The 23,636-nt window shown below is 37.8% G+C and overlaps 1 protein-coding gene across 2 annotated transcripts in view; it reads left to right on the plus strand.

Annotated features, from left to right (window-relative positions):
* TRIM33 (tripartite motif containing 33) overlaps window positions 1-23,636 on the plus strand; it is a 41,754-nt gene that overhangs the window by 12,792 nt on the left and 5,326 nt on the right. Inside the window, exons 4-19 of one of the 2 annotated variants that reach the window (XM_075055881.1) lie at window positions 1,002-1,134; window positions 4,191-4,307; window positions 7,881-7,995; window positions 9,901-10,047; window positions 10,570-10,687; window positions 12,609-12,853; window positions 13,102-13,266; window positions 14,058-14,258; window positions 16,311-16,443; window positions 17,324-17,387; window positions 17,690-17,849; window positions 18,952-19,298; window positions 19,789-19,912; window positions 20,911-20,985; window positions 21,631-21,783; window positions 23,556-23,606. In XM_075055881.1, coding sequence (XP_074911982.1) covers window positions 1,002-1,134; window positions 4,191-4,307; window positions 7,881-7,995; window positions 9,901-10,047; window positions 10,570-10,687; window positions 12,609-12,853; window positions 13,102-13,266; window positions 14,058-14,258; window positions 16,311-16,443; window positions 17,324-17,387; window positions 17,690-17,849; window positions 18,952-19,298; window positions 19,789-19,912; window positions 20,911-20,985; window positions 21,631-21,783; window positions 23,556-23,606 — 2,348 coding nt within the window. The remainder of the gene's footprint in view (window positions 1-1,001; window positions 1,135-4,190; window positions 4,308-7,880; window positions 7,996-9,900; window positions 10,048-10,569; window positions 10,688-12,608; window positions 12,854-13,101; window positions 13,267-14,057; window positions 14,259-16,310; window positions 16,444-17,323; window positions 17,388-17,689; window positions 17,850-18,951; window positions 19,299-19,788; window positions 19,913-20,910; window positions 20,986-21,630; window positions 21,784-23,555; window positions 23,607-23,636) is intronic. The other variant, XM_075055882.1, reaches the window with a different exon arrangement.

The raw sequence follows: 23,636 nt of genomic DNA on the forward strand, positions 1-23,636 counted from the left end.
CCCATTAAGTAAACTTTCTGTCAGAAATTTAGGTTAGTGTTTATGAAGATGGAAGCCCACGTGTAGTTGGTATGCTAGCACATGGCGAAAACGTAGCCTTCCTTTGACCCGACATACAGCAATCCTTATTAACTCTTTTGATTGTGGGGAATGACTATTCATTATTTTCTCAGATAAGCTTGTTCCGTTCTTTTGTGTTAGAATTGAAGATATGCACTGGAGACTTCAAATTTCTATTAATGAGTGTCAGCTGTAGATTCATGAGCTCTCTTTCTTTACAATAACTTGCATGATATAACAAGCTTCAGAAATGGTGGAGACTGAGGAAGACATTAATGTTTCAAACCTTACCTGCTGTATCTTCCAAAGGCTGCTTTCCTCTGTGCTAAGCTCAAAATATCTTTAGAAGACTGTGCAGCACTTTTTTGTAAACTCAGAACTATTTTTTGACGTTACCTGTTATTTGCTTAAGTGGAAAAGTTAAGCAGTTTAGCTGGGGTTTAAGTAACTTTTAACATGGGCAATGTTTGCTTTGCATTTACCACTTCAGTTGCATATGACTTAATGATGTTTATAAAGGTTCTGAAGTGATAATTTAGAAAACCTATGGGTGTTTGACACTATCTAAGTTTGTGAGGTTTGATCCATCCTTCAGTGTGTCAGAGGTGAAATTACACGCAATTTAATCTTTAAACATGTGTACACGATCCTGGTGTTTGTGTACAGTTTTTACATTCTCAAAGGTGCCAGTGTCTTTTGAGTGTTCGTGATAGGAGAGGAATTCCTCCTTCTCTTTGAATACAATAAAGCGGAAACAACTATAAACCACTGTCACTGTAAATATTTCAATGAGAATGTATTCACGGTAACTTTAGGGTAAGAACAGGTCTGTAGTTGTCTTTGTCCAAATTCTTAGTTATTACTTGGAAGTTAGTTGCTTTGCTCTTCAGATTGTCTAAATTTTATTTTAAAATGCAAAAATGGTTTATTTTTAAAAACAGAGGCCGTGGGAGCATCTGGTCAACGTCCTGTTTTCTGTCCTGTCCACAAACAAGAGCAGTTAAAACTTTTCTGTGAAACATGTGACAGGCTGACATGCAGAGACTGTCAGTTACTGGAACACAAAGAACACAGGTACAAATATTACCATGTCTTAATTCCTGTGGTGCAGTTTCTCAGAGGATGAAATGGCATTGATTTAAAACAGTTGTGTCATTAAATACTGTTGTATTTACTCTTTGTCAGACTGAAATGATCCCTCGCAAAGGAGAATCTGTGTGGAGTCCTGAAAACTTTAAGTGATCAGTTGGTTGAGCTTTGTCAAGTATTTTAAGAGCAGATTCAAAACAACATGGTCTGAAGCGATTTGGTGCGATTAAGGTGTTAACTTGCCTGGCATTTACCAGTGCTGTCACTCTGTTCAGGACTTGAATAGAAATCGCTACAGCCCTGAACACTTGGTGCTGTAAAGAAGCAAAAGTGATATTGAGTCATGGATGAGGTAATTTTTTGAAAGGGCATATTTTATTATGCAACAGTCTTTCAATTTAGGGTAATTTTGTAAAAGGAGTTATAAATTTTGCCTCATAGATTAAGGTATTCTTCTAGTACAGACAGAAAAATTGTTTTTAGTTGTTGAAAGTTGCCTCATTCCAAGTAAAAAGAAATGATGGGTTTTGTCTCCAGAGCTTGCATTTCTCTTAGCTGTGAGAAAAAAGTTGGAACCTCTTAAGATACATTAAAACTTCCTGCTCTTTAGCAGCTCTGTCATATAGTTGTTTGAATGTTTGAAAAAGTATTTTGCAGTGCTGTAATATAGAATCTGGGGATAAATATGTATTTATCAGCCACTGCAGCACTGCTTTTCCTAGTCAGGCAACAAGTAACTTCTTTATAGAGGTGCTTGGCAGTACATTGCAATATTGAATTTAGTGTTGTGGGTTTTTTTTAGTTTGGTTTTTTTTTTTCTAGAGTAGTGATTACTGCAACAGCAGCCTAATGGAGAGCTTCTGCTTTTGAAATTAGTACTTTTAAAATATTAACAACCTTGAATATTCTTGCTTTGTTCTTTCATAGGCTTGATCATCAATATCCTGACATACTTGTTCAGAAAGCGTGGTCTCCTAGGATATGTTAGCTAACTTTTTCTAGTTGGTTTCTTTGCATCTATTTTGCGCATGATGCTAACTGATTAACAGATGTATCTTGTTCTACTTACCTGTTCTCTTCTAGTAAGAGAAGAGAATACTTTGCTATTAACATGCTTTGTTGCAGAATATTCTTTAAAAATTGTTCTGTCTGCAGATGTCAGTTACAGATGATTAGGGCGACTGCCTCGTCTGCCGTGAAGTTCACTAAATCATTGAAGGAAAATCATGCCATGTGGAAACAAGAATTGACTCTAATCTCCTGTTTACTTCTTACCTGAAATCCTAATAGATTGCACCAGAGGAGGATGAATCCTACCATTTCAGTAGCAATATGGTCTACTGTTCGGTTCAGAATTTCAAGTGAAAGAATTGCTGGTGATTCTGTAGACAGCTGACATTCTTTTTAGCAGCCTAATGGTGTGCAATTCCTCTAGTTTAGGTAGTTTTCAGTCCACACACTTTGGAAGCTAGAAGTACAGTACAATATTTAAAAAAAAAAAAAATAAAAAAATTGCTGTAGCAGGAGCTACAGCAAAATATTAGCAGTACTAGGTTAAGTGTAGATTTTTTTTCTCAAAATGGAAATCTGTTTTTCAACTTCATGAAAATAGTTTTAGCAAATCTGCAGATCTGCAAACATCACAAATTTTGTGGCCATTGGGCTTCTGTAATGCTATTGCATTATAGGACCTAAAATTTTGTGATGCTGTCTGTCTGCAAGAACTTTAGACTGTACTTAGAAAAAGCAACGTTCTAACATTAAGGCTGAGGAATCTGAACTCTTGTAGCTGAAACTTGTCTGTTGCTGGTACAAACTGAATGAACAGGACCAGAGTCGTTTCTGTTGTGAATAGTGTTCTCTTTGCCGAAGTCTGTTATCGTAATTATGAGTAATTTGAATCGAGACACAGTGTTACCGTAAATTTGCTCATATATCCAAACAGTCTTTTCCTGTTAGATTAGATTGTAATGTTCTCCTAGATTTTGACAAAAGATGATGCTACTTTCTTTTTCAGTTGTGGTTGGGAGATAGTATTAGGTTACTTCTAATGCAGCTTATAAAATGTTTCACTTTAATTGTAAGAGTTTTCTGCCAATTTGAATGTTGGGATTTAGTGTAGTGAAGAAGGGAAGACATTCTGGGAACTTAAGTTTTCCCTGTTGTTAACAAATTCTATTTCAGAAGCACGAAGTTTACTTACTGCAAAGACAAGAAGTGGCAAGTGACTAATAGGAATCCTGGGTTTTGAGAAGAATCTTTTGATAGTTGAGCAGTCAATCAGAAAAGATGAAGACTCTTGAAGCTACTTAATTCCCATTGCCATTTCCAGCATAGGCGTTTTGCTTCTGTTGCATTGTTAATTCATCTTCTGATGCATAGTATTTTAGGAAAACAACTGATTTCATTATTTTCCTTCGATGTAGCTACTTGCACTGTTTTCAGATGAAGTAATGGAAGGTGCTTTTGATACAATATCTGTTTGGTTGAAGGACTTGGAAGGGAATGACATGTTCTTCACTGGGAAGTACCAAAAAACAGAAGGAAAAAAAAAGATTTTTTTAATAGGAATATTTTCTTTCAGATTAATTCAGTCAAATATGAGCAGTATAATCTCAGCTGAAAAACTGTTTTTCTGGGATGGGGCGGGGGTTGTATCATTTAATGTGTGTTTAAGCTATTAGTGCATTTTCCTCATCTAACGTTAACAATATGATTTGTCAAACTCTGAAGTTTCTGGTATCTCCTTTAGCTGGTGTTCCATAGCTTCCATAGCTTGTGAAACGATGCAGTGCATTGTCTCCCTGTGTAGTTGAAATTAATAAGTGATCCATAGAGCTTCAGTCTTCTGGATGCTTAGAAAGGATTTTATCAGTACTGAAACATTTTGCACACTGATTAGCATACATATACTTTGATTTTTTTCCTGTGTGTTTTGTCATATTTTTTCAAAATCTTGTAGCTTTACATCTAAATTTGGAACCCTTAGTTTCAGCACATTACTCCTTGGTAATTGATATCTTGTTTTGCATGTTTAAAAGGTATCAGTTTCTGGAAGAAGCTTTTCAGAACCAGAAGGGTGCAATTGAGAACCTGTTGGCCAAACTTCTTGAGAAGAAGAATTATGTAAATTTTGCAGCAACCCAAGTTCAGAATAGGTAAGTACCCCCAAATTATTAACTGTTACTATTACATTGCCTTTTTAATGAATCACAGTAAGATGAATGACGGGACTAGAATAATACTTACATTTTAGTTGATTCTATATCCTTAGTTGTATTGGACTTAATTACTTTTTGTAATGTTTTCTTCTGTACAATACTGTGCATCTTTTGGAAGTCGTTACAAGAAACAAATGTCAAAGATGATGTCTTTTATGGCAACTTTGAGTAGAACCAAAGATGTGACACATTTATTACACTGGGCAGGGGGGAGAAGAAAAGGAATAAAAAAGGCAAGGCGAACACATCTTATGGTTTCTGCTAAGTTCAGCTCTAGGTGACAGGAATGTTGTCCGTAGAGGTAAACAAATTTTTCTTGAAATATTTTTGTTCCATATGAATGCCTCTGTGTAACAAAAACTTGTTTTGAAATTGAATGGGATTTTTTTTTGTTTTTAATTAGGCAAACAAAACTTACAGTAATTATCTGAAAGGAAGACAAGCTTTTCCTTAGGTAGTTTCACTTAAGAATTCCAGGGTTAGCTTATATTCTAAGTCATATAGAACATTGAATATAGAAACAGAGAGAGCACGTGATCGCCGCTGGCTTTTCACCCACTTGTTGTGATATGGTGTGCTGGAGGTCAGGGAATTCCACTGTGATTCTCAGTGGTTTTGTGAGCCTTCTGCAACTTTTAAGTCATTTGCAACATGCCAGATCATCTGGAAATCGGAAGTACAAGAGTAGAAGGAAGTGTACGAAAGATATATAAGGAGAAGTTCTGGTGCAGATTTTTAACTCCCAGGGTACCATGTACATTTAAAAAAAAAAAAAGTTGTAAGGGAAGGAGAACGTATGACATGACAGAGGCAAATGTGTGAAGATGGAAGCAATGAAAATGGAAATTTTTATATGCTCATTTGGCATGGAATTCTTTGAAGGGATCTCAGAGAACACCATCGTGAAGCAGGAGGACCAGCTGTAGAATTGTTACAGGCTTGAAGATGACACAAGCCTAGTTACGTGGGAAATAATTAAACTGAATGTCATGACCCGCACTGGATAGACCAGGGAGTTGTGTTGAATTCAGAATTCCCTCAGGGTAAATTAAGGTGAAACAACACCAAACGATCAGTTAAACATTTTATTTATAACAGAAGCAACCTGAACTTGGGAGGCATAACAGTAGGTAGTGGGGTTTCTCACCAGAGGAATTGGCATGGAACTACCTCAGTGACCTGTCCAACCCGTGGTAACCATATACATCAATTCAGGGAAGGAGATCCCTCCCGTTGGGTCAGGAGGTTCAGAGCAGACCCCCTTGCTTTCTAGACTCCTCCACAGAGAGGAGCCCAGGGGCAGCTGGATCCACTCCTAGTCCCAGACTTGGTCAATGGTTTATGTCTTAAAGGGATGAGGTGTAGGGATTGTGACAAACGAAAGAGAGAAACAAGACAGAGAGAGAAGAAGGGGAAGAGAAAGATTTCACCAGTTCTGGGTCCAGTGTTGGTTCAGTCAGCCAAGGGGTCCAGTCCCAGTGGATGCATGCACCTGGGGCTTCATTTGTGTCCTTTTATCATCCTTGCTCCTCCTTCGGGCAGGCACTCAACTTATTAGACCAATTAGGTGTCATGAGTAGTTAGTGAGCCTTTGGGACTTGGGAGTTGTTTGGGGGATAACTTCCCCTTCCCTGCAGATGTGATCTCTTCATGCATGGTGAGCTGTCCCGCTTAGCATATCAGAACATCCTATCAAAATGGCATGGTGAATTGGCCTCCTCAGCATATTAGAACAGCATTATCAGAACACTGGAGCTGTGTACTCTCCAGCAAGACCTCCCGGTGCTGATTGGCTTCTTTTCACCTGTGGTTCCTTGCTATGCAGTTAGTTGTTATGCAGATTTTGTTGTTGAGCAGAACTTGCCCCACCACAATATTTGAGACATTAACTCTTTCAGTCTCTCACACCGAAAGCTCAAGAAATGTCATAAAACATTCTCTGGTAAGAATTCAAGGCCAATAATGGGTGGTGCATGTATGAGTAACATATTGTGATGTTTTTTTGCCTAAGAGTTTCTGGCTTCACTGAAAATTCAGTGAATTTCTGCAGCATGTGATTGGGTTAAGATCATGATGATCTGCTGAGCCAAATGGGTAGTGCAGGTGGGACACTAGACACTAGTTTGCTTTGACATGTCATTCAGTTACTTTGTTGAAGTAGGGCACAAAATCTGTTATCATAAAAGCTTCAGAGAATGAAAAAAGTATATTACAATAATCTTGTCAGTGTTAGCAGATGGTATGAAATTGCCATCATATGTGATCATGAAGCGTAAAACAGTGTTGAAGGAATGAATAGCTGCTTACTGGAATAATTGTTAGGTGCCAAAGCCAAGGATGGATGCCTACTGACTTAATGAAGGGTTGGTTGAATGTTTTTTGGAGTAGAAGACCAGGTTGTTCTGTCACGAAAAAGCACATCAGTCTAAGATACCTTAAAAGGGTGTATGACACCAACAATGAAGATCATTGTCAGACAAATGAGCATTGGTCTTGTGATCATATCAGGATGAATGACATCACAAGTTCAGATGCTCGATCCAGTAGCAAAGAAGCCCTGTATAAAAGGACAGTTTAAGTCTTTGCACTCAGACTGGCTCATGGCAAGGTATTGTGCTCTGACTCCTACAAGCAAAGTAAAGAATCCTGCAGCAACACTATGTTGTCATTAGATTAAAGCAGCATAGGATGAAATAAATCCAGAATTTACAGTGGAGTTTAAAAAATGCTGCATTTCAAATTCTGTGGACAGAGCTCAAGATGATTTGTTTGAGTCTGAAGAAGTTGAGAAAACGAAGACACTAAAACTGAGGAAGAATGACAATGATGGAAATGATGAAGAGGTGTGAGGTATATAAAACTGAAAGGCAGTAGTACTGAAGCACAAGAGAATAATGTAGACTAATGGCAGGCAAATCATTAGTGAAATGTTTATATCCTTATTGTGTATTGATTACAGGTATGTAATAAGCTTTTTGTTACAAGATTTTGTGGAGGAGGTAGAGGGGTCCATCTGAAATTCAGGCTTGACTTCCTTTCTGGTTAATATATAATAGCATAAAAGTGTAAGGCATCATATATAAACTCTTCATAGTGAAAGAGACATGATATGGAGATAAATATATATGTGTACATACACACACATGTGGTCTTGTCTGGGTATGTCTCTATGTGTGTTTGTGTAAACATATAAATAAAGTGTATAAACCACAAGGACTGTTTCATATTACTTTAAGTAAAACACAAGTTGTTAATTGAGATACTATCTTGATCTCAGACTGTTTAAATTTTTTTCCAAAACTGAAATTCTAGATGGCTTCTTTGAAAAAGTTGATTAATTATGATTTCTCTGTTAGAAATAAAACAAGCTATAAATTTTGCACTTACCAGAACTACTTCAATACAGAAATTGCACCTTCACTCTTCAAGGGTGGGAAGATGTGTGGGGTGTTTAGTACATGGTGGCATAGTATAAAGTGACTGCCTGACAATACATTTCTCTTTTTTTAGGATAAAAGAAGTAAATGAAACTAACAAACGAGTAGAACAGGAAATCAAGGTGGCTATATTCACCCTCATCAATGAAATCAATAAAAAGGGAAAATCTCTTTTACAGCACCTTGAGGTACAGTTAAGAGAAAAAAAATAATAGTGTTGTTCACTCTTTCCAGTCCCCTATTGAGAACTCGCATTCCATGTTTGAAAACAGTTTGGTGTGACTGCAGGTGTTACAATACTGATATTGCCTATGAATGGTGTGTTGGAGTTAAATCTCTTGTTTATCCTTTTGCTAGCTAGAGCCTGTGGCTCCTTTAGTTTTATGTCTATGCCTCAGATTCATTCAAAATTGGGCTCATCATAAAGGAGTGACTGAAAATCTCCCTTCCATGCTTTGTTTGCCTTATTTCTATATTATAACATAGTTCTAAGGTGTGTATAATCTATTCTTTCCCTCAAGTAGCTTTTTAAGGTTCACGTAATATTAGCACTGTTATGGTTGAGCTGCTTCTTTTTGTCTTCTCCTGATACCTTGTCTAGAAGTTTTTCTGTAAATTCCTAGAGACAGGTCTGTGTACTTTGTCTTGAGCACATAACAAATTGATGCAATGTGTTCAATGCAACTTTACATCATTCTTTGCTTTGTCGGTTGTGCTAGGGCATTGTTAAAATTGGTTTCCCTCCTTTTGCTTTTATAGGGTGGTGGTAGCAGGGGAAGGGAGCAGGGAAGCATGCAGGGTAGTATTAATTTTCACTCCTAGTGTCATGTTGACTGCTTTGCTCTTAAGTCAGTGGTGATCTTAGTGGCAGTTGTTAGTATTTGTTTCCTCAGTAATTTTCACAAGTGATGTTGACTTCAAACAAATCCTGACCCTTTAAGGACACCTAGGTTCTCAAAGACATGGTAGTCTTAGGTATTTGTACATGAAGGTGTAGTGCTGGTATTTTAAGTTATATAGATTGGCATTGTAAAGGAGGCAATGACTTTAAACATACTTTCCAGCTAGTACATTCTGAATAATAGTTGCATTCTGACTTCTATTCAGATCCATGAAAATTTAACTTATGATTACTTTTTCACCTGAAGAGAGGAGATCCATCATAAGAAGTTAGTTCATAGCATATTGCCAGGTTGCCATGATGTGACTGAAAAATTTAAAATCAAGTTAATTACGATAGATTTTTTTTTCTGGTTAAGGAACAGTTATTTGGCAATGAAATGAGTATTCCTGGAAGAAAAGACTACTTGATCAGGAGTGAAATAAATAATTTGAAGCTGCACGAGTAAATGAATCTTAGGTTTTCTTGTTTACCTAGCGTTTGTTACAAGCTAGAAAAATTCCATTGGAAACTCCTTTTTTGTGAGGTTGTAACAGTTGCCTAATCGTGTATTGTTAAATTTGAATCCTGAAGATTCAGTACTGCAGCCCAGATTTTTAACACAAGATTTACAGCTGGGAGGTTATCAAAGGCTGAAGACTTCTCAGAGATGGGGCTGCTGAGTTTACCTGCTGTACTTGGGAGGTGTTTAGAGGCAGTTTCTGGTTGGCACAGGAGCTGGTGTTCCAGCCGAGTACCTGGGCTACCACTGTTGCTGTCTCTTCCAGTTGCTGCTCTGCAGCTGCTGTGGTGACAGTTGCAAGAATGTCAGGGCACCACCCAGTATGGAGCTGGCAGTTTCCTTGGGCCCCAGTCTGGGTCGCTCCCCCAGTTCTTTGTCATGCTGCTATCCCTCTGGCAACATGAGGAAGAGAACTGGTCTTGGTTTAGTAGCTGATATTTTCCTGGGATTAAGCAGAGGCTCTTCTCTGAGTCCACTACTTTCCCTGCACTTTGGTACTTCAAGGAACAATGGTAGAGTGGAATAATAGAGAATTACTACTTGATGGTTCTAGCTGCTCTGAATATGACCATTATTATAAGCTGCTTTGCTTGTGACATTTCTTTTTTCTGTAAGAACTGTGATAGTGGTTTACATTTTCCCTGATAAATCTGAAGCCCCCATTGTAATAAAGTTTTTGTTTCTTTGTAGAATGTAACAAAGGAGAGACAGATGAAGTTAATACAACAACAAAATGACATCACTGGTCTTTCGCGACAAGTGAAGCATGTGATGAACTTTACTAATTGGGCTATTGCAAGTGGCAGCAGTACTGCTTTGCTATACAGTAAAAGGCTGGTAAGGAAGCATCCTCTAACTTGTCTGTACAGTACAGAGAATGTTTAGTCAAAAGAATTTTCTAAGTATCCTGTAGCTTCACTAGATTATACGCAAGGAAGAGACAGTGAGTTGTTCATGCTTCATTTAAAAAAACAAAATGAACCATTCTGTAATAATGGGATAAATTTTCTAACTTTTACACCACTTCATTCGTAAATTAAGGACTTAACAGTATTATCGTAGAAGGAATGGGGTCAAGCTCTGTAAAGGTACCTCAGTTGTTTCACTTGAGTCATTGCAGAAGTTGTATTATTGTGTAACAGTACTTCTCTGTAGTCCTCTGAGTTGAGTAAAAAATCAGTTGTACAGTGGATGATTTTCCTGGTGAATTGAGTACTTTCCAGGATACTAAGCAAACTTGCTATTGACAGTCCTTGTTGGTGATCTGGCAGTCTAAACTTGTTGGGCAAATGCATGCTTCTTAACTTTCTCATTCTTTATTTTGTTGTCATCAACAGTCTTGTTTTTGTTTTCCATTAGATAACATTCCAGTTACGTCATATTTTAAAGGCACGTTGTGATCCTGTCCCAGCTGCCAATGGAGCAATACGCTTCCATTGTGACCCTACATTCTGGGCAAAGAACGTCGTCAATTTAGGTGAGAAAATTGTGTTTGTTTATTCTGTGTTACTTGAAAAACTAGACTTGAAGGTTTTGGTTTCCAATGGGAATGGTTCTAGGAATGGCCCTTTTTTCCCCCTCTTAAAGTGGTTCTGATGGTTATAGTATAACACACTAGTGCTAAATGGGTGCTTCGGTTTCTGGAATAAGCTTTTTTGGCAAGTAAATAGAATCAGTTTTGCTTATCTGAACGTCGTATTTAGCTGCGTATGGAGTAATATTAGATGTCTTAATGTGTTGCAAGTTGCATGAACAAGCATAATTAGGAGGACTTGATATGAGGTAAGTTCATGGCTAAGTACCAAGCCAGTCCATGTGAGTGCTGGAGAGGCAAGTGAATTAAGAAGCAGTGTTTAAGTAGTTTTGTATTCTAAGATGTCTGGCACATTTATAAAGGTAAAGAAAAACAGCTTCATAATGGGAGATACACTGCTGTTCCTGTGTGTGTGTTGCTTGCAACTGCCACAGGGTAGGTTATGGCACCATAGCTGTAAGCTTTTATATCTTACATAGTTCTTATGAGCGCAGCTATTTATTCCTTCTTTGCCCTAAAGCATTAGCTGCCATGGGAGTTTGTAATAGTCTTGGTGAGATAGGAGCTTTGAGTGCTCATGTACTGCATGACCGCTTAGTGACAGCTGGGATCATTGGACATTTGCAGTTATGATTACTGTACATTGCTGGCTGTTGTCAGGTGCAGTAATAACATGTGCTCTTTTAAGGATGTAAGGTGTTTAATATCTTAGCCTCTTTATTATTGCCTTATCCTGCAGCAGTGTAGTGTCAGTTTTTCTTCCATATTAATCCCCTAATCACTTAAGCTTTTCAAAGAAAAAGTTTTAAATGAGAGAAGAGGGGAGATGAGCTAGTGGGGAGAGCACAGTGGGAGAGAGGTATCTGCTAGCACCTGCTTGTGAACTTTTCTGTTGGATAAAAATCTATTAGAAAATCTGATAAAAATATCAGCTCTTCCTGATGCTTTTGTATGTACTTGCTTCTTGCTTGATAAGTCTCCTAGCTATGTTTTGGTGTTCCTGTCTTTAGTCAAGGAGGTTTATGTGCAAAATAAACAAACTTTTAATTGTGTAAGTAATGGTTTAAAATTCACACTATTCCTTCATGGGCAGTTCCTCAAGCAATTTTTGAGCGCTGTTTCTCTTGGAGATTAGTCAAGAAGGAAAAAGCAAGGCTTTCCAGGACAGAGCTTCAAAGTTTGTTTGACAGGGACCCAGGGCAGGTGGGGAAAGCTATATAGGAAACAGAACAGAAACTGTCAACCTCAATAAAAAGTGACATGCAGATTCCAATGAGTACATGTTCAAAGAAAAAAAACAGTATTCCAGCATTCTGTCTTTTCCCTTTAAAAATAGGACTGGAGATAGCTAGAGAGGCAATGTGGTCCATTGCATTGTATCAAGGCAGGACTCTCTTGTAGCAGTGTTTTGTGTCATGGTTGTATAACCTGTTCTTAGTCATTCAGTGATGGGATACTCTCCGCTGTCCCCCAAATATCTTTTCCTGGGCTTTGCTTCCTTAGGTATAGAAACTTTATGCTCAACATGCTTTTTTCCTATTTTGTTTCTCATCTTGTCTGTTTGTTGTGAACACAGAGAACAGTCATTTCTGTCTTGTCTTTTAGGCTGTGCAGTTTCAGTTCTTTCACTCTTTCCTCACAGGTCATGTTTTTAGTTTTGCAGTTTCTTCTTGTAGTGTGAGTTTTCTTTTTGCTTCTCTCGTGTGTGGTTATGGAGACCTAAAAAGAAAATTTCCAACTTCAATTGCTTTGTTACTGCCCCTGGGGAAACTGAATTAGAAACATCTGAATATTCTGCGTTTATCAACCTTTGGATGATGATGGAGATTTAACTGTTTACTAGTTCTTTTTTTGTTTTATTTAGGTAACCTTGTCATTGAAAATAAACCAACTCCTAGTTACACTCCTAATGTAGTGGTTGGTCAAGCTCCTCCAGGAACAAACCACATCAACAAAGCTCCAGGACAAATCAATCTAGCACAGCTTCGACTTCAGCATATGCAGCAGCAAGTGTATGCACAAAAGCATCAGCAACTGCAGCAGATGAGGATGGGACAGCCAGCTGGGTCAGTTCCCAGGCAGACAAGTCCACAAATCTTACAGCAGCAGGTAAGTCTCTTATATGTTCTTATTTCACCTTTTACCATAACACCGAAACTTAAAATTGCCCTATCAAATATAAACTTAAAAAGCAGTTTGTAAACGTGAAAATCTTTTGAAATTTGACATACTTTAAATGTGACAGCTATTGGCTTTTCTTGATGTTATGTAACTAGTAAACCTACTACTGTGGAAAGAGATTGGCTTCTTTTTTCCATGTTAAAAGCAAAAATTTTAAAAAACAAAAACCCTTGCAGCCTCCCAGGTTGATCAGCATGCAGACCATGCAGAGGGGTAACATGAACTGTGGGGCTTTCCAAGCACATCAGATGAGAATGGCTCAGAATGCTGCTCGTATACCAGGAATACCACGCCACAATGGACCACAATACTCCATGATGCAACCTCACCTTCAAAGACAAGTATATCCTGTGTACACGCTTCATTTGTGCCATTGTGCCAAACTTTCATTACAATAGATGATACCTCCAGCTGTAAATGTGTTTCTGTAACACTTATAACTCACAGCTACACACATTTATATGCTTTTTCATGTTGCATACAGTACTGTGACATTTTTGCTGAATATAAGAAAATTCAAACCTTAAGAATGAAAGTGAATTGTAATGTTTGTATTGCATTTTAGTTCTAGGAAACAAAACATTTCCTTTTTAATTTTTTGGTGACATTCAGCTTTTGGTTTCTTAGAGAATAGTCAAGAATAGTGAAGTTCAAAGTGATGTAGTTGAGGGGTTTTAATGAAACCAAATTCTGAAGTGTTTTAAAATTCAAACTTGAAGCATGATGCAGAGCTCTGCATACCATTAAGAATAAAAATTCTTGACAATGAATGTTAATGTGACTGGAAAGCCAAAAGTTACTCTTTTCTTAAAAAAACAAAAACAAATTGTAGACAGACATGGACTCTAAAGTTGTCTTTGGAGGAAGCTATATAGGAAAATAATTTGGTGGAAGATGTGCTCTATATTTAAATATCTAGCCACATAAAGTGTTTTTTCTTTCCAAGTAATTAAACATAGCAGTTGCTTTGCATTCAGTGCTATCAGGTTATGTTGATACAAATGTGAGTTTATATGTTCCGCCCCCCATTTTTTGTTGAGGACTATCATATAATGCACATGTTGCAATTTTACATACAGTGGCTGTCTGATTTGTCCGTAATGCAGTCATGGTCTCTTTTCTTTTCCTACAGCATTCTAACCCTGGGCACGCGGGGCCTTTTCCAGTTGTTTCTGTGCACAACACCACTATTAATCCAACTAGTCCTACTACAGCAACAATGGCGAGTGCAAACCGTGGTCCAACAAGTCCGTCCGTTACAGCAATCGAACTCATTCCTTCTGTAACAAACCCAGAGAATTTACCTTCCCTGCCAGATATTCCGCCCATCCAGGTCAGTGGAGAAGATCAGGCACTTACATTGTGGGTGAACTAATGATTTGCTTTCCTTTCTGTATCTTTTTTTATTTGGATACCAGTACTTGTCCGTGGAATGGTATAGTTAGTTATCACTTAAAGTTGAAGAATTAAAATCTTCAGCCTTTGGCTTGGGCATGCAACTATTTTCACTATATAGGGCTGACCTGCTTGACCTGTGTTAACCTTTAGATTAATGAGTATTTAATGGCTGTCCTATAGTAAAATTCATACTTAGATTAGTTCAAGTACTGTGTTCACTTCCTTTCTTCCACAAGATTATCACATGGGAAGATACCATTATAACAGTTGAATAGTTATGTATGTTGAATGCCCTGAATGGTAATTTATTCAGAGTTAAAGTTGCCTGGCACTTCTCTGTGATGTTCCTAAACATAACAATTAAATGCAAGAAGTACAGAGAAAAGGTTTCCCACTGCCCTGCTTTTCTCTCTCCTCACGTTTCCTCTGTACCCCAGTAGTGTGGCTGTAATCATTTCCTTGTATGCGAGAGGCCAGCATTTACATTAGCATTGGATCCTGGAAGGAGCTGCAGAACATTTAAGCTGGCCACTGTGATTAGTCTTGAGTTGTGGTGGTGTCTGCCTGGAAATTCTTGCTTGCACAGAGTGTGACTGTTTCTGCTTCTGTAGTGTTCACTTCATCTGCACACTGTTGGTACTCACGGACTTGGAACTGCAGTGTGTGCCCTGTATTTTTTGCCCAGAGGCGCGGTAGATAGTACTGCACACAAGCTAGGTGGATTTTGAGGAAATCAGGCTCATTTGGAGAGGTCAGAAGCATAATTTAATGTACGAGTGGGGGCAAAGGAAGTAAAAGTAATGTTTTCTGCAAGAGTATTTGGGAAGCCACGGGGGGGAGGATGACGACTTCATCTTCAGAACAGAATACTTATGTTGAAATGCCCATGTGAAGCACAGGAGATTTGGTCATGATACAGGAACAGTCACCTTAAAAACAAAACCTAAATTTCATCCAAGCAGGTGGTCTGCTGTAATATCAATAGCTACTTTTTAACTCTTAATCTGTAGTCATGTTCAAGGGTTGTACATTCGGTTTTTTCATGAGGCTGCAGGTAGTTTGCTAATGTAAGACTAGTGGGGGGGGAAAAAAGGATCACATCTCTGAATGTGATCAATCTACAGTGCTGAAGCTTTGTTTAGTCATTAGAACAAAACACAAGTATAACTAGTTATGACTGGTTTAGCTGTACGTGTCTAAAGTTCATGATACACCAAGTTAGAAATAGTTGTTAGTGGGATAGTCTAAAACATAAACATGCAACTTCTAGGTGCACTGAAAATGCAGAATTCTGTTAAGATACTCTTTTTTTTAATACCTCTTCATGTAATAGCTGTTAGGGATTTTAGTTGATGAAAGAGTTGGCTAGGAAGCTATTAGACTTTCAAGTTGCTTGCACAGTCATAAAAACCCACTTTGAATACAGTGTGTTTCAATACATCATTTGCAGTTATGCAGTCTTGCGGTTAATAGCTTTAAGCAGTTAAAGTAATAGGGTACCTGTTTCCTTGTTTTTAATAGATACTAAAATCTGTGTAAAAAGTGAATGGGAGGGAGGGAGACTTCACATCATGCTAAGGAAAAACAAGATCATGGTTTCCCTTAATATCTTAATTGTGAAATAACTCTTGTAACATTAGTAATCTGGTAGTTCATATGACTAACACCATTTGTGTGACTAACACACTGAACATCTGGAAAGCTGAAAGTCTGGAATCACCTAGAGTAAGTGCAGCCTATGACCATACTGGAAGAACTCAGATATTTAGGAGCTTTTGAAAAAATCTTACTTTAGGTTTCTGACTGTGGGTTTCTGTTCTGAAAGACTGATGTCTATGACCTGACAAAAATGTTTGCCGATGTTCTGAATCCTTGAAGGGATAGTGAACAACTCCGGTAAAGATACTGGTCATAGTTTAAAGATGAGGAACTATTAAGAAACTTTAATTGGACATCTCTGATTCAGACTTTTGTTTTTGCTTCTTAGCTTGAAGATGCTGGTTCAAGTAATTTAGATAACCTTCTAAGCAGATACATTTCAGGCAGCCACCTACCCCCACAACCTACAAGTACCATGAATCCCTCCCCAGGACCTTCAGCTCTATCTCCAGGGTCATCAGGTAAATGTGATGGGTATTTTCTGGTATTTTAAGTTGAAAATGATTGCCTACCATTTCCTGCCAAAAGGGAAGCGATATTTTGTTAGTTTGCTCAGAAAGCAATTCTGGAAATTTAAATTTTACTCTCCTTCAGAAATATCTTTATAGTAACAAAGTGCCAGCACACGAATGCAGTATTCCAGATACATGTATAGACTATATTTTTGTCCTATGTTACCACAATCCTTTTTTTTTTTGTGCATCAGAGGACATAGTTCAGTTATTGCCCCCAAATGATGACTGGCTAGACCATTCTGTTAGTGACAGAATCATTTGAGCAAGGTCATTCTAAGTACAGCCAATTGATGATAGAGCTTTCGTTGTGCATGTGAACAAATTAAGTCACCATTACCTAATATTGAGTTATTTAAACATTGAAAATGTCCATTTCTATTAGTAAGAAGCTGATTTTGGTCATTTGATACCTGTTTCTCTTAGTCTTCTCTCTGCAAGATTATTGTAAGATTCTGTGAATGAACGGTTGCAGCAGTGGAACTTACTATATTTCTCAAAACCTGCATGCAAAATGTACAGATTTTCTTGATTTCATTGGTGGATGTCAGTGGATAAAATTTGAGGACTTAATGGGCTGAGGGTATAGCACTCTTTGGATTAGGTGAAATAATTATTGGGCCTCTAACAACAGTTTGTCTGGTTTTTTTATTTAATGTGGTGTGCTAGACCTTTGCTCTGACCAAATGACTGAGAGGGCAGCTGACTTGTGTGAATTATTAAATTGGGATATTCTAGCAGCACTTCTGGCATTACTCAACACTAGTCATTTATTTTACTGCAGAATGTAAATTTGTACCAAGTCAACTTCTATGCTGCTTCTTTGCAGGTTTATCTAACTCCCACACTCCTGTGAGGCCACCTAGTACCTCCAGCACAGGTAGCAGAGGAAGGTGAGTATGTTACATTAACACTGCCAGGCTGAAACATCAGACACGAAGAATTAAAAAAATGAATTGGCAATGGGTCAATAGGGCTTTGATATAACTGTGACCCAGTAATAGAAAAATGCTTACAGGAAGAAGATTTTTTTTTTTTTCCTTTCTTTCACTATGATTCTCTGCTGTCTTGTAAACTTGAACTATCTTGTAAATGTTCTGACATGCTTTGCCTTTGAAATTGTTCAGGAAACGGTCACTTAAATGTCTTTGCTCTGATGAGTTTTCCTCTTATTTATATGCTGGTATCTTTCTAGCTGTGGCTCCTCGGGAAGAACTGCTGAGAAAACTAGCGTTAACTTCAAGTCTGACCAAGTGAAAGTCAAGCAAGAGCCAGGGACAGAGGAAGAGATATGCAGTTTCTCAGGAACAGTAAAACAGGAAAAAACAGAGGATGGCAGAAGGAGTGCTTGCATGGTAAAGTTAGTTTGTGCAACAGTATGTTATGGTTTTCTTAGCAGCATGCTTAAGAATTTGGAAATAATAAAGCAATTTTACTTCTAAGCCTCATATTCTGTTAACAGCCCTGAAGACTGAGAGATATTTTGCTCCCTGGCAGTATGTGTGAACGTTAAGTGTAGGCCAACTTGAGTGTTGAGCTGTCTCTTTTCGTAGTACTGCTAAGACTGCCAGTTACTGGGGGTTTGTGACATAGGTACCGATAAGGTGGCAGTGGGACTTGGACAGTTACTTGCTGGCTTATGTCGAACAAATAAACATTAAATTATGGCAGATGTTTCCCCTCCTGATTTGGATAGGACTTGACCTAGTGATGTGGATGCAAAACACACCCAGTTCTTGTCAGTTTTATGTATTATGACAGATTGTTGCATGTTGAAAGTAGTCCGACGGAAAACAGAACTTAATCTCAGTTTGGTCCATGTTGAGGACTTTATTGTACCCTTTAATACTATGGTCTGCCAGACACAGCGTAGTCTGTTGTATAAATTTTATCATTAGCTATTAAAATCAAATACCACCAGCAGTGTAGTGTGTTTGCTGCTTTTAATCCCTAACTAATAAAAGCTGTAAGTTACCCTTTGTTACTAGTTCCTGAACACTCATACGTATGTAATTACATTGAGAAATCTTCCAACCAGTCAAAAGTTCTTATACCAGAGCATAAATAAAATATTTATGTAAGTGAGCATTTTTCAGTGTTTCCCAGCTATGCTTGATTTAATAGGATTGTGTACTGGGAGCAGGGTGATGGATTTGAGGATTTTTCCTAATGACAGTGAAGGTATATTTTTAACAATTTTTCATTGTGTTTGGCTTGAAAGCTTGTTTATCGTGTTATATATCAGTAGAAATGAGTCTGTTCTTGAAAGGATGGACTTGTGAAAAAGTAGTTTTCAATACTGTATGCTACTCAGGTCTTCATAATGATTTGCCACACATTTTGGGAAGTGAGTATAGTACCTTTAAATGGTGGATGGCTTTTGACTTCCAACATATGAAGAAAGATGCCCTTGTAAAATTGACTCTCTTTGATTTTCGTGTGCTACTTTCATTTCAGCTTAGCAGTCCTGAGAGCAGCTTGACACCACCACTATCCACTAACTTGCATCTGGAAAGTGAATTAGAAGCATTAGGAAGTCTTGAAAATCATGTAAAAACTGAACCAGCAGATTTAAGTGAAAGTTGCAAACAGTCTGGACATAGCCTTGTAAATGGAAAATCCCCGGTGCGGAGTCTAATGCACCGATCGGCTAGAATTGGAGGAGAAGGCAATAACAAAGATGATGATCCAAATGAAGACTGGTGTGCTGTATGCCAAAATGGAGGGGATCTATTATGTTGTGAAAAGTGCCCGAAGGTGTTTCACCTGACTTGTCATGTACCAACACTCCTCAGCTTTCCAAGGTACCAGAAACAGTGTAGTGGTTGCTGAGAAGAGCTCGGTGGTCTTACTCATATGGTAGATTGCAACACAGTACCAAAACTGGTGTTTCAACCTGAACATCAGCTAGTTCTGGATTGTTTCTTGACAGTAAAAAAATATGACATTTCAAAGGCCTGCCTGAATTGTTTTGTGTGTAACTGGTCAATGTTTATCTGATAAACACATGGTCTCTCAAAGTGTGATTCTGTTATGTAAAGTGCATTTTAAAGTCCTGGTGAGAAAGGTGTTTTAAAGTATTAGAACATACTTGGGAGAGGAATATGAGGGCAGGAAAAATGGCCTTGACTGGCAGAATTCTCTTGAGCTTTAAGTTATTCCTTATCTTTGGATATCCAAGTCTTTGCTACAGTACAATGTGAATGTGTAAAAGCTAATGAAAAAATCTGTGTAGTCATCACTGATGATACTTTGTCCCAGGAGATCTGGAATAATTGTGTTCTTTCTGTTTAGTGGAGAGTGGATATGTACATTCTGCAGAGACCTGAGCAAACCAGAAGTAGAATATGATTGTGACAATTCACAACACAGCAAGAAAGGGAAAACAGCACAAGGCCTGAGTCCTGTGGACCAAAGGGTATGTCTCAGATCTGTAGGAATCTGTTCCTAGAAAAAAGTGCTTTCTCACACTAGCAATCCCCCACTGTTTCTTGAAGATGTTTTTGCTGTGGCTGCAGCAAACTAAATATAGTTGTGGCTGTTACAAAAAAAACCAGAAATGAGTAATGAGATTTTTCTTGCTGTGACCACATATATAAGTGTTGGTGACCATGTGGGAGTGCTCCATTCATCCAGTAGCTAAAATTTGCATGTAAACACATATTCTGTATTTAAATGCATCCTTTAACATGCATTAATCTCTTCAGTGTTCTTAATTAGAAGTTCTTTGCATTTAACATTGATATAACCTTCATAAAATAGTTACCTAAGTTTCGTATGTTAAGCTTGTGCTGTGAGAGGTGCTAGAAGTATTTAGGTGCATTCTTGTGGAAGGTGTAATGACCTTGACAGTCAGAATTTATTTTTAGCTTTATCAATCAGCCTGTGCATAAAGAGTTAGAGTTATCAAATCAAATCAAATTCCTCCAAAGGAATTGCAAGCAAAGGAAAGAAAAATATTTTAAGAGGGAATTCATAGAAACACTCTGGCTTTGGTTTCAAATTGTTTAATTTTGTCTTGTGGGGAAAAGGATAAAAGTCTGCAACTCAGTCCTTTCCTGTCACATGCAGTTATGGTTGGATAAAAGTGGCTGTAGTTGGTCTCTTTTTTTTTTTAATTTGACTGTACATTAGTGTGTCTCTTCATGTTTGACTTTAGCCCTACGCTTTTGTTTAGGAAGAAGAAAGCAAAAAGGGAGTATATTTCTGCTATGTGAACAGTAAGGTGGTGTTCTACTCTCTTAACAATGCCCTCCTAAGAACTTGACATTTTATAATTAAGCTTGTGGGGATTGTATTTAAATTTTCTAGTACTAAGCTGCTAAAGTATAAACCTGTTTAAAATAGGGAGATATGAACTTCTGGGCTGAGGATAAATTAAAGATATTAATGTGAAGCTGTTTATTTCTTTGTAAGAAATGTGAACGTCTGCTGCTTTACCTGTATTGTCATGAGCTGAGCATTGAATTTCAAGAGCCTGTCCCAGCTTCGGTGAGTCTCCTGAAAAATAGTTTGTGATTTATTTTTGGCATAACATCTCTAAAAGTCTAGAGTTTGGGAAGGAACTGACTGCTTTTACTTGAAGCATGTTGCCCTTGATCAATCTAAAATTTCTGGCAGTCATCCAGTATTTCATGATTCTGAGAGAGACAGAAGCTGATTCTGTAGCTTCTCCATGCAGGGGCTCTACACCCAGTCTCAAACCCAGGTATTTAAAAATACTTTCAATTAGCAGTTGTTGAATTGGAAGAGGATGTTTCAGGATACCCATGAAATTCAAGATGCTTTAGGAGAGTTTTGTGGTTGGTTGTTTTTTTTTTGGGGGGGGGGGCGGGGTGGACGGGACGGGACACACCATTTTTTAAATGAAAGGAGGAAAGAAACTGCTTTGACTATTCTGTTTTCAGCTGTAAAAGAAGTAACTATAACAAAAAGCATTACCGTGCTATGATAGACACTGAAGGTTAGAAAGAACTTCTTCAACAATTTGAGGAAAGGAAGTTGTTCTCGCTTGCTGAACATGGATACAATGCATGATGAGATTAGCTGATTGATACTTTGATAAGTGAAGAAATTCAACTGCTGCTGTGAACTATGTAGTCATTGTAGTAATAAATCACTGTTTGTTTTTTACAGATACCAAACTACTATAAAATTATAAAGAAACCAATGGATTTATCTACGGTGAAAAAGAAACTGCAAAAGAAGCATTCTCAACACTACCAGACTCCTGAGGATTTTGTGGCAGATGTCCGGTTGATCTTCAAGAACTGTGAAAGGTTTAATGAAGTATGTTAACTTCCAATCTGTATACATTTTTTTAGATTAAGATTTATTTCAACATGGTTATGCAGCTTCTCCAATTAAAGGCTCTGCTTCCTGTAGTAACTTCTGCTTATGGTGCAGATGCTGAATCAGACATTTAAAAAACAAACAAAACAAATGCAATTACAGAACTACCTCTCAGTTTTAAATAAATGGGGAGATCAGGCGGAACTTTTAAAGTGCGTTCACTGGTGCGGATATATGACTAAGGAGCAGGGTGACCTTGTTACTGTACATCGAATAGATTGTAGAAGTGCTGAGGAAGTGTGGTAATAAAGACAATCAAGCAGTCCTTAAAACTGTCTCAGGCTATACAGATAATTGTTCTTACAATCATGAAACATGGTAGACCTCTGTTGAAGAAACGTCCTGTACTGAGGAAGAGTGCCTTTCTGAAGAATATTCTGTTGGTTCTAGTACCTCTTGCAGGCTGAATCCAGAAAAGCATTGTGTTTGTTATGGCTAGTATTAAGCTTAGTGCTTTAGCTCATGGGTATTTGGGCTCTCACAAAAATCAATTTTCAGTAAATAACTTTTGTATGGCGTCATGCTTTTGATGAATGTGGAAAGTTGACTTATTTTGCAGTGAACCCATCTGATAATGAAATATTTGCACTTTACATGTGAAATGTGACTTGGGGAGATAAATTAGCTAAATGTTAATATTAGGTGGAGCAATGGAAAGAATATTCTAATATAAAAAAAAAATTGTGGTATTGTGCTGAAACAAAGTAGGAGCTGAGATAAGGGGTTATCCTTGTTTCCTTGAAGCAAGGATGACAAAGCCCTGGGGAGAAGGCATCGCAGGGAATGGCTTTCTGCTGATCCTAGAAATGTATAAAACAGCCAGTCTTTTTCTGTAAAATGTAATCTGAGTTTTGCAGTGTTTGGACTGCATTTCTGGCTCTGTGAAGAAGTAAATTGTAGGAAGTACACAAGCCTACAATTAAAATCTCAACTGTTTCACAAGTACACTAGTGAAAATCAAGGTTAATGATGTAATGCTGTAAATGCTTACTAGCATTTGGGACTTTGACACCCCCAACTCCCTTATGTCTCTATATTAGGTGGAGGTTAATGAGCACTGTGGAAGAAGTTGCAATTATTTGAACTTCTCAATCAAGGGAATTAATGAAGCATCTACTGTAGAGGAAAACATGCTGCAGCTCTTAGGGACAGAGTAAAACAAGGGAGCAAGGATTGATGGATGTGTTTTGTGTTGATTTTTTGTTTTTTAAAAAGGTGTTTCAGACTTGTCTCACTGTTTGAAATGCTGGTTCATGGCAAAAGATGAGTCACCCTCACCCCTCATAATAGCATCATGTCTAGTGCCTCTAAGCCATATGCTTTTAAAAAATAGAAATCAAAGTGTGGTAAGACCTTCAAGAAAGAAGTCTCATGGAGCACTTCTCTCTAAAGTGAGACTTTTCCACAATAATGCCCAGGCAACTAAAATTTGTAATGAAGAAGGCAGTCATGAGTAGAGCGCAGTTTTGAAAATGACTGGGAGGCATTTGTACAAAGGTTGTGTGTTTTGTTGAAGGTTTATTTACCTCATGTCACCCTCCTAAGACTTGTTTTAAACCTGCTTCTGCTAAGTTTGAGAACTAAAGAGGTGTAGTCCATAACAAACTGTTTTGTTGTTATGGCTGACTTTAGTCATCCAATCCTATGCAATCTCATAACTTTAGAAAGGATTATAATTTCATTTTTTTTGACTCTGGTATCCTTTTTAGATGATGAAAGTTGTTCAAGTTTATGCAGAAACACAAGAGATTAATTTGAAGGTAAGCGTTTCAGACCATGCACACTTGGTG

This window comes from Buteo buteo, chromosome 23, assembly GCF_964188355.1.
Source record: "Buteo buteo chromosome 23, bButBut1.hap1.1, whole genome shotgun sequence".
NCBI lineage: Eukaryota > Metazoa > Chordata > Aves > Accipitriformes > Accipitridae > Buteo > Buteo buteo.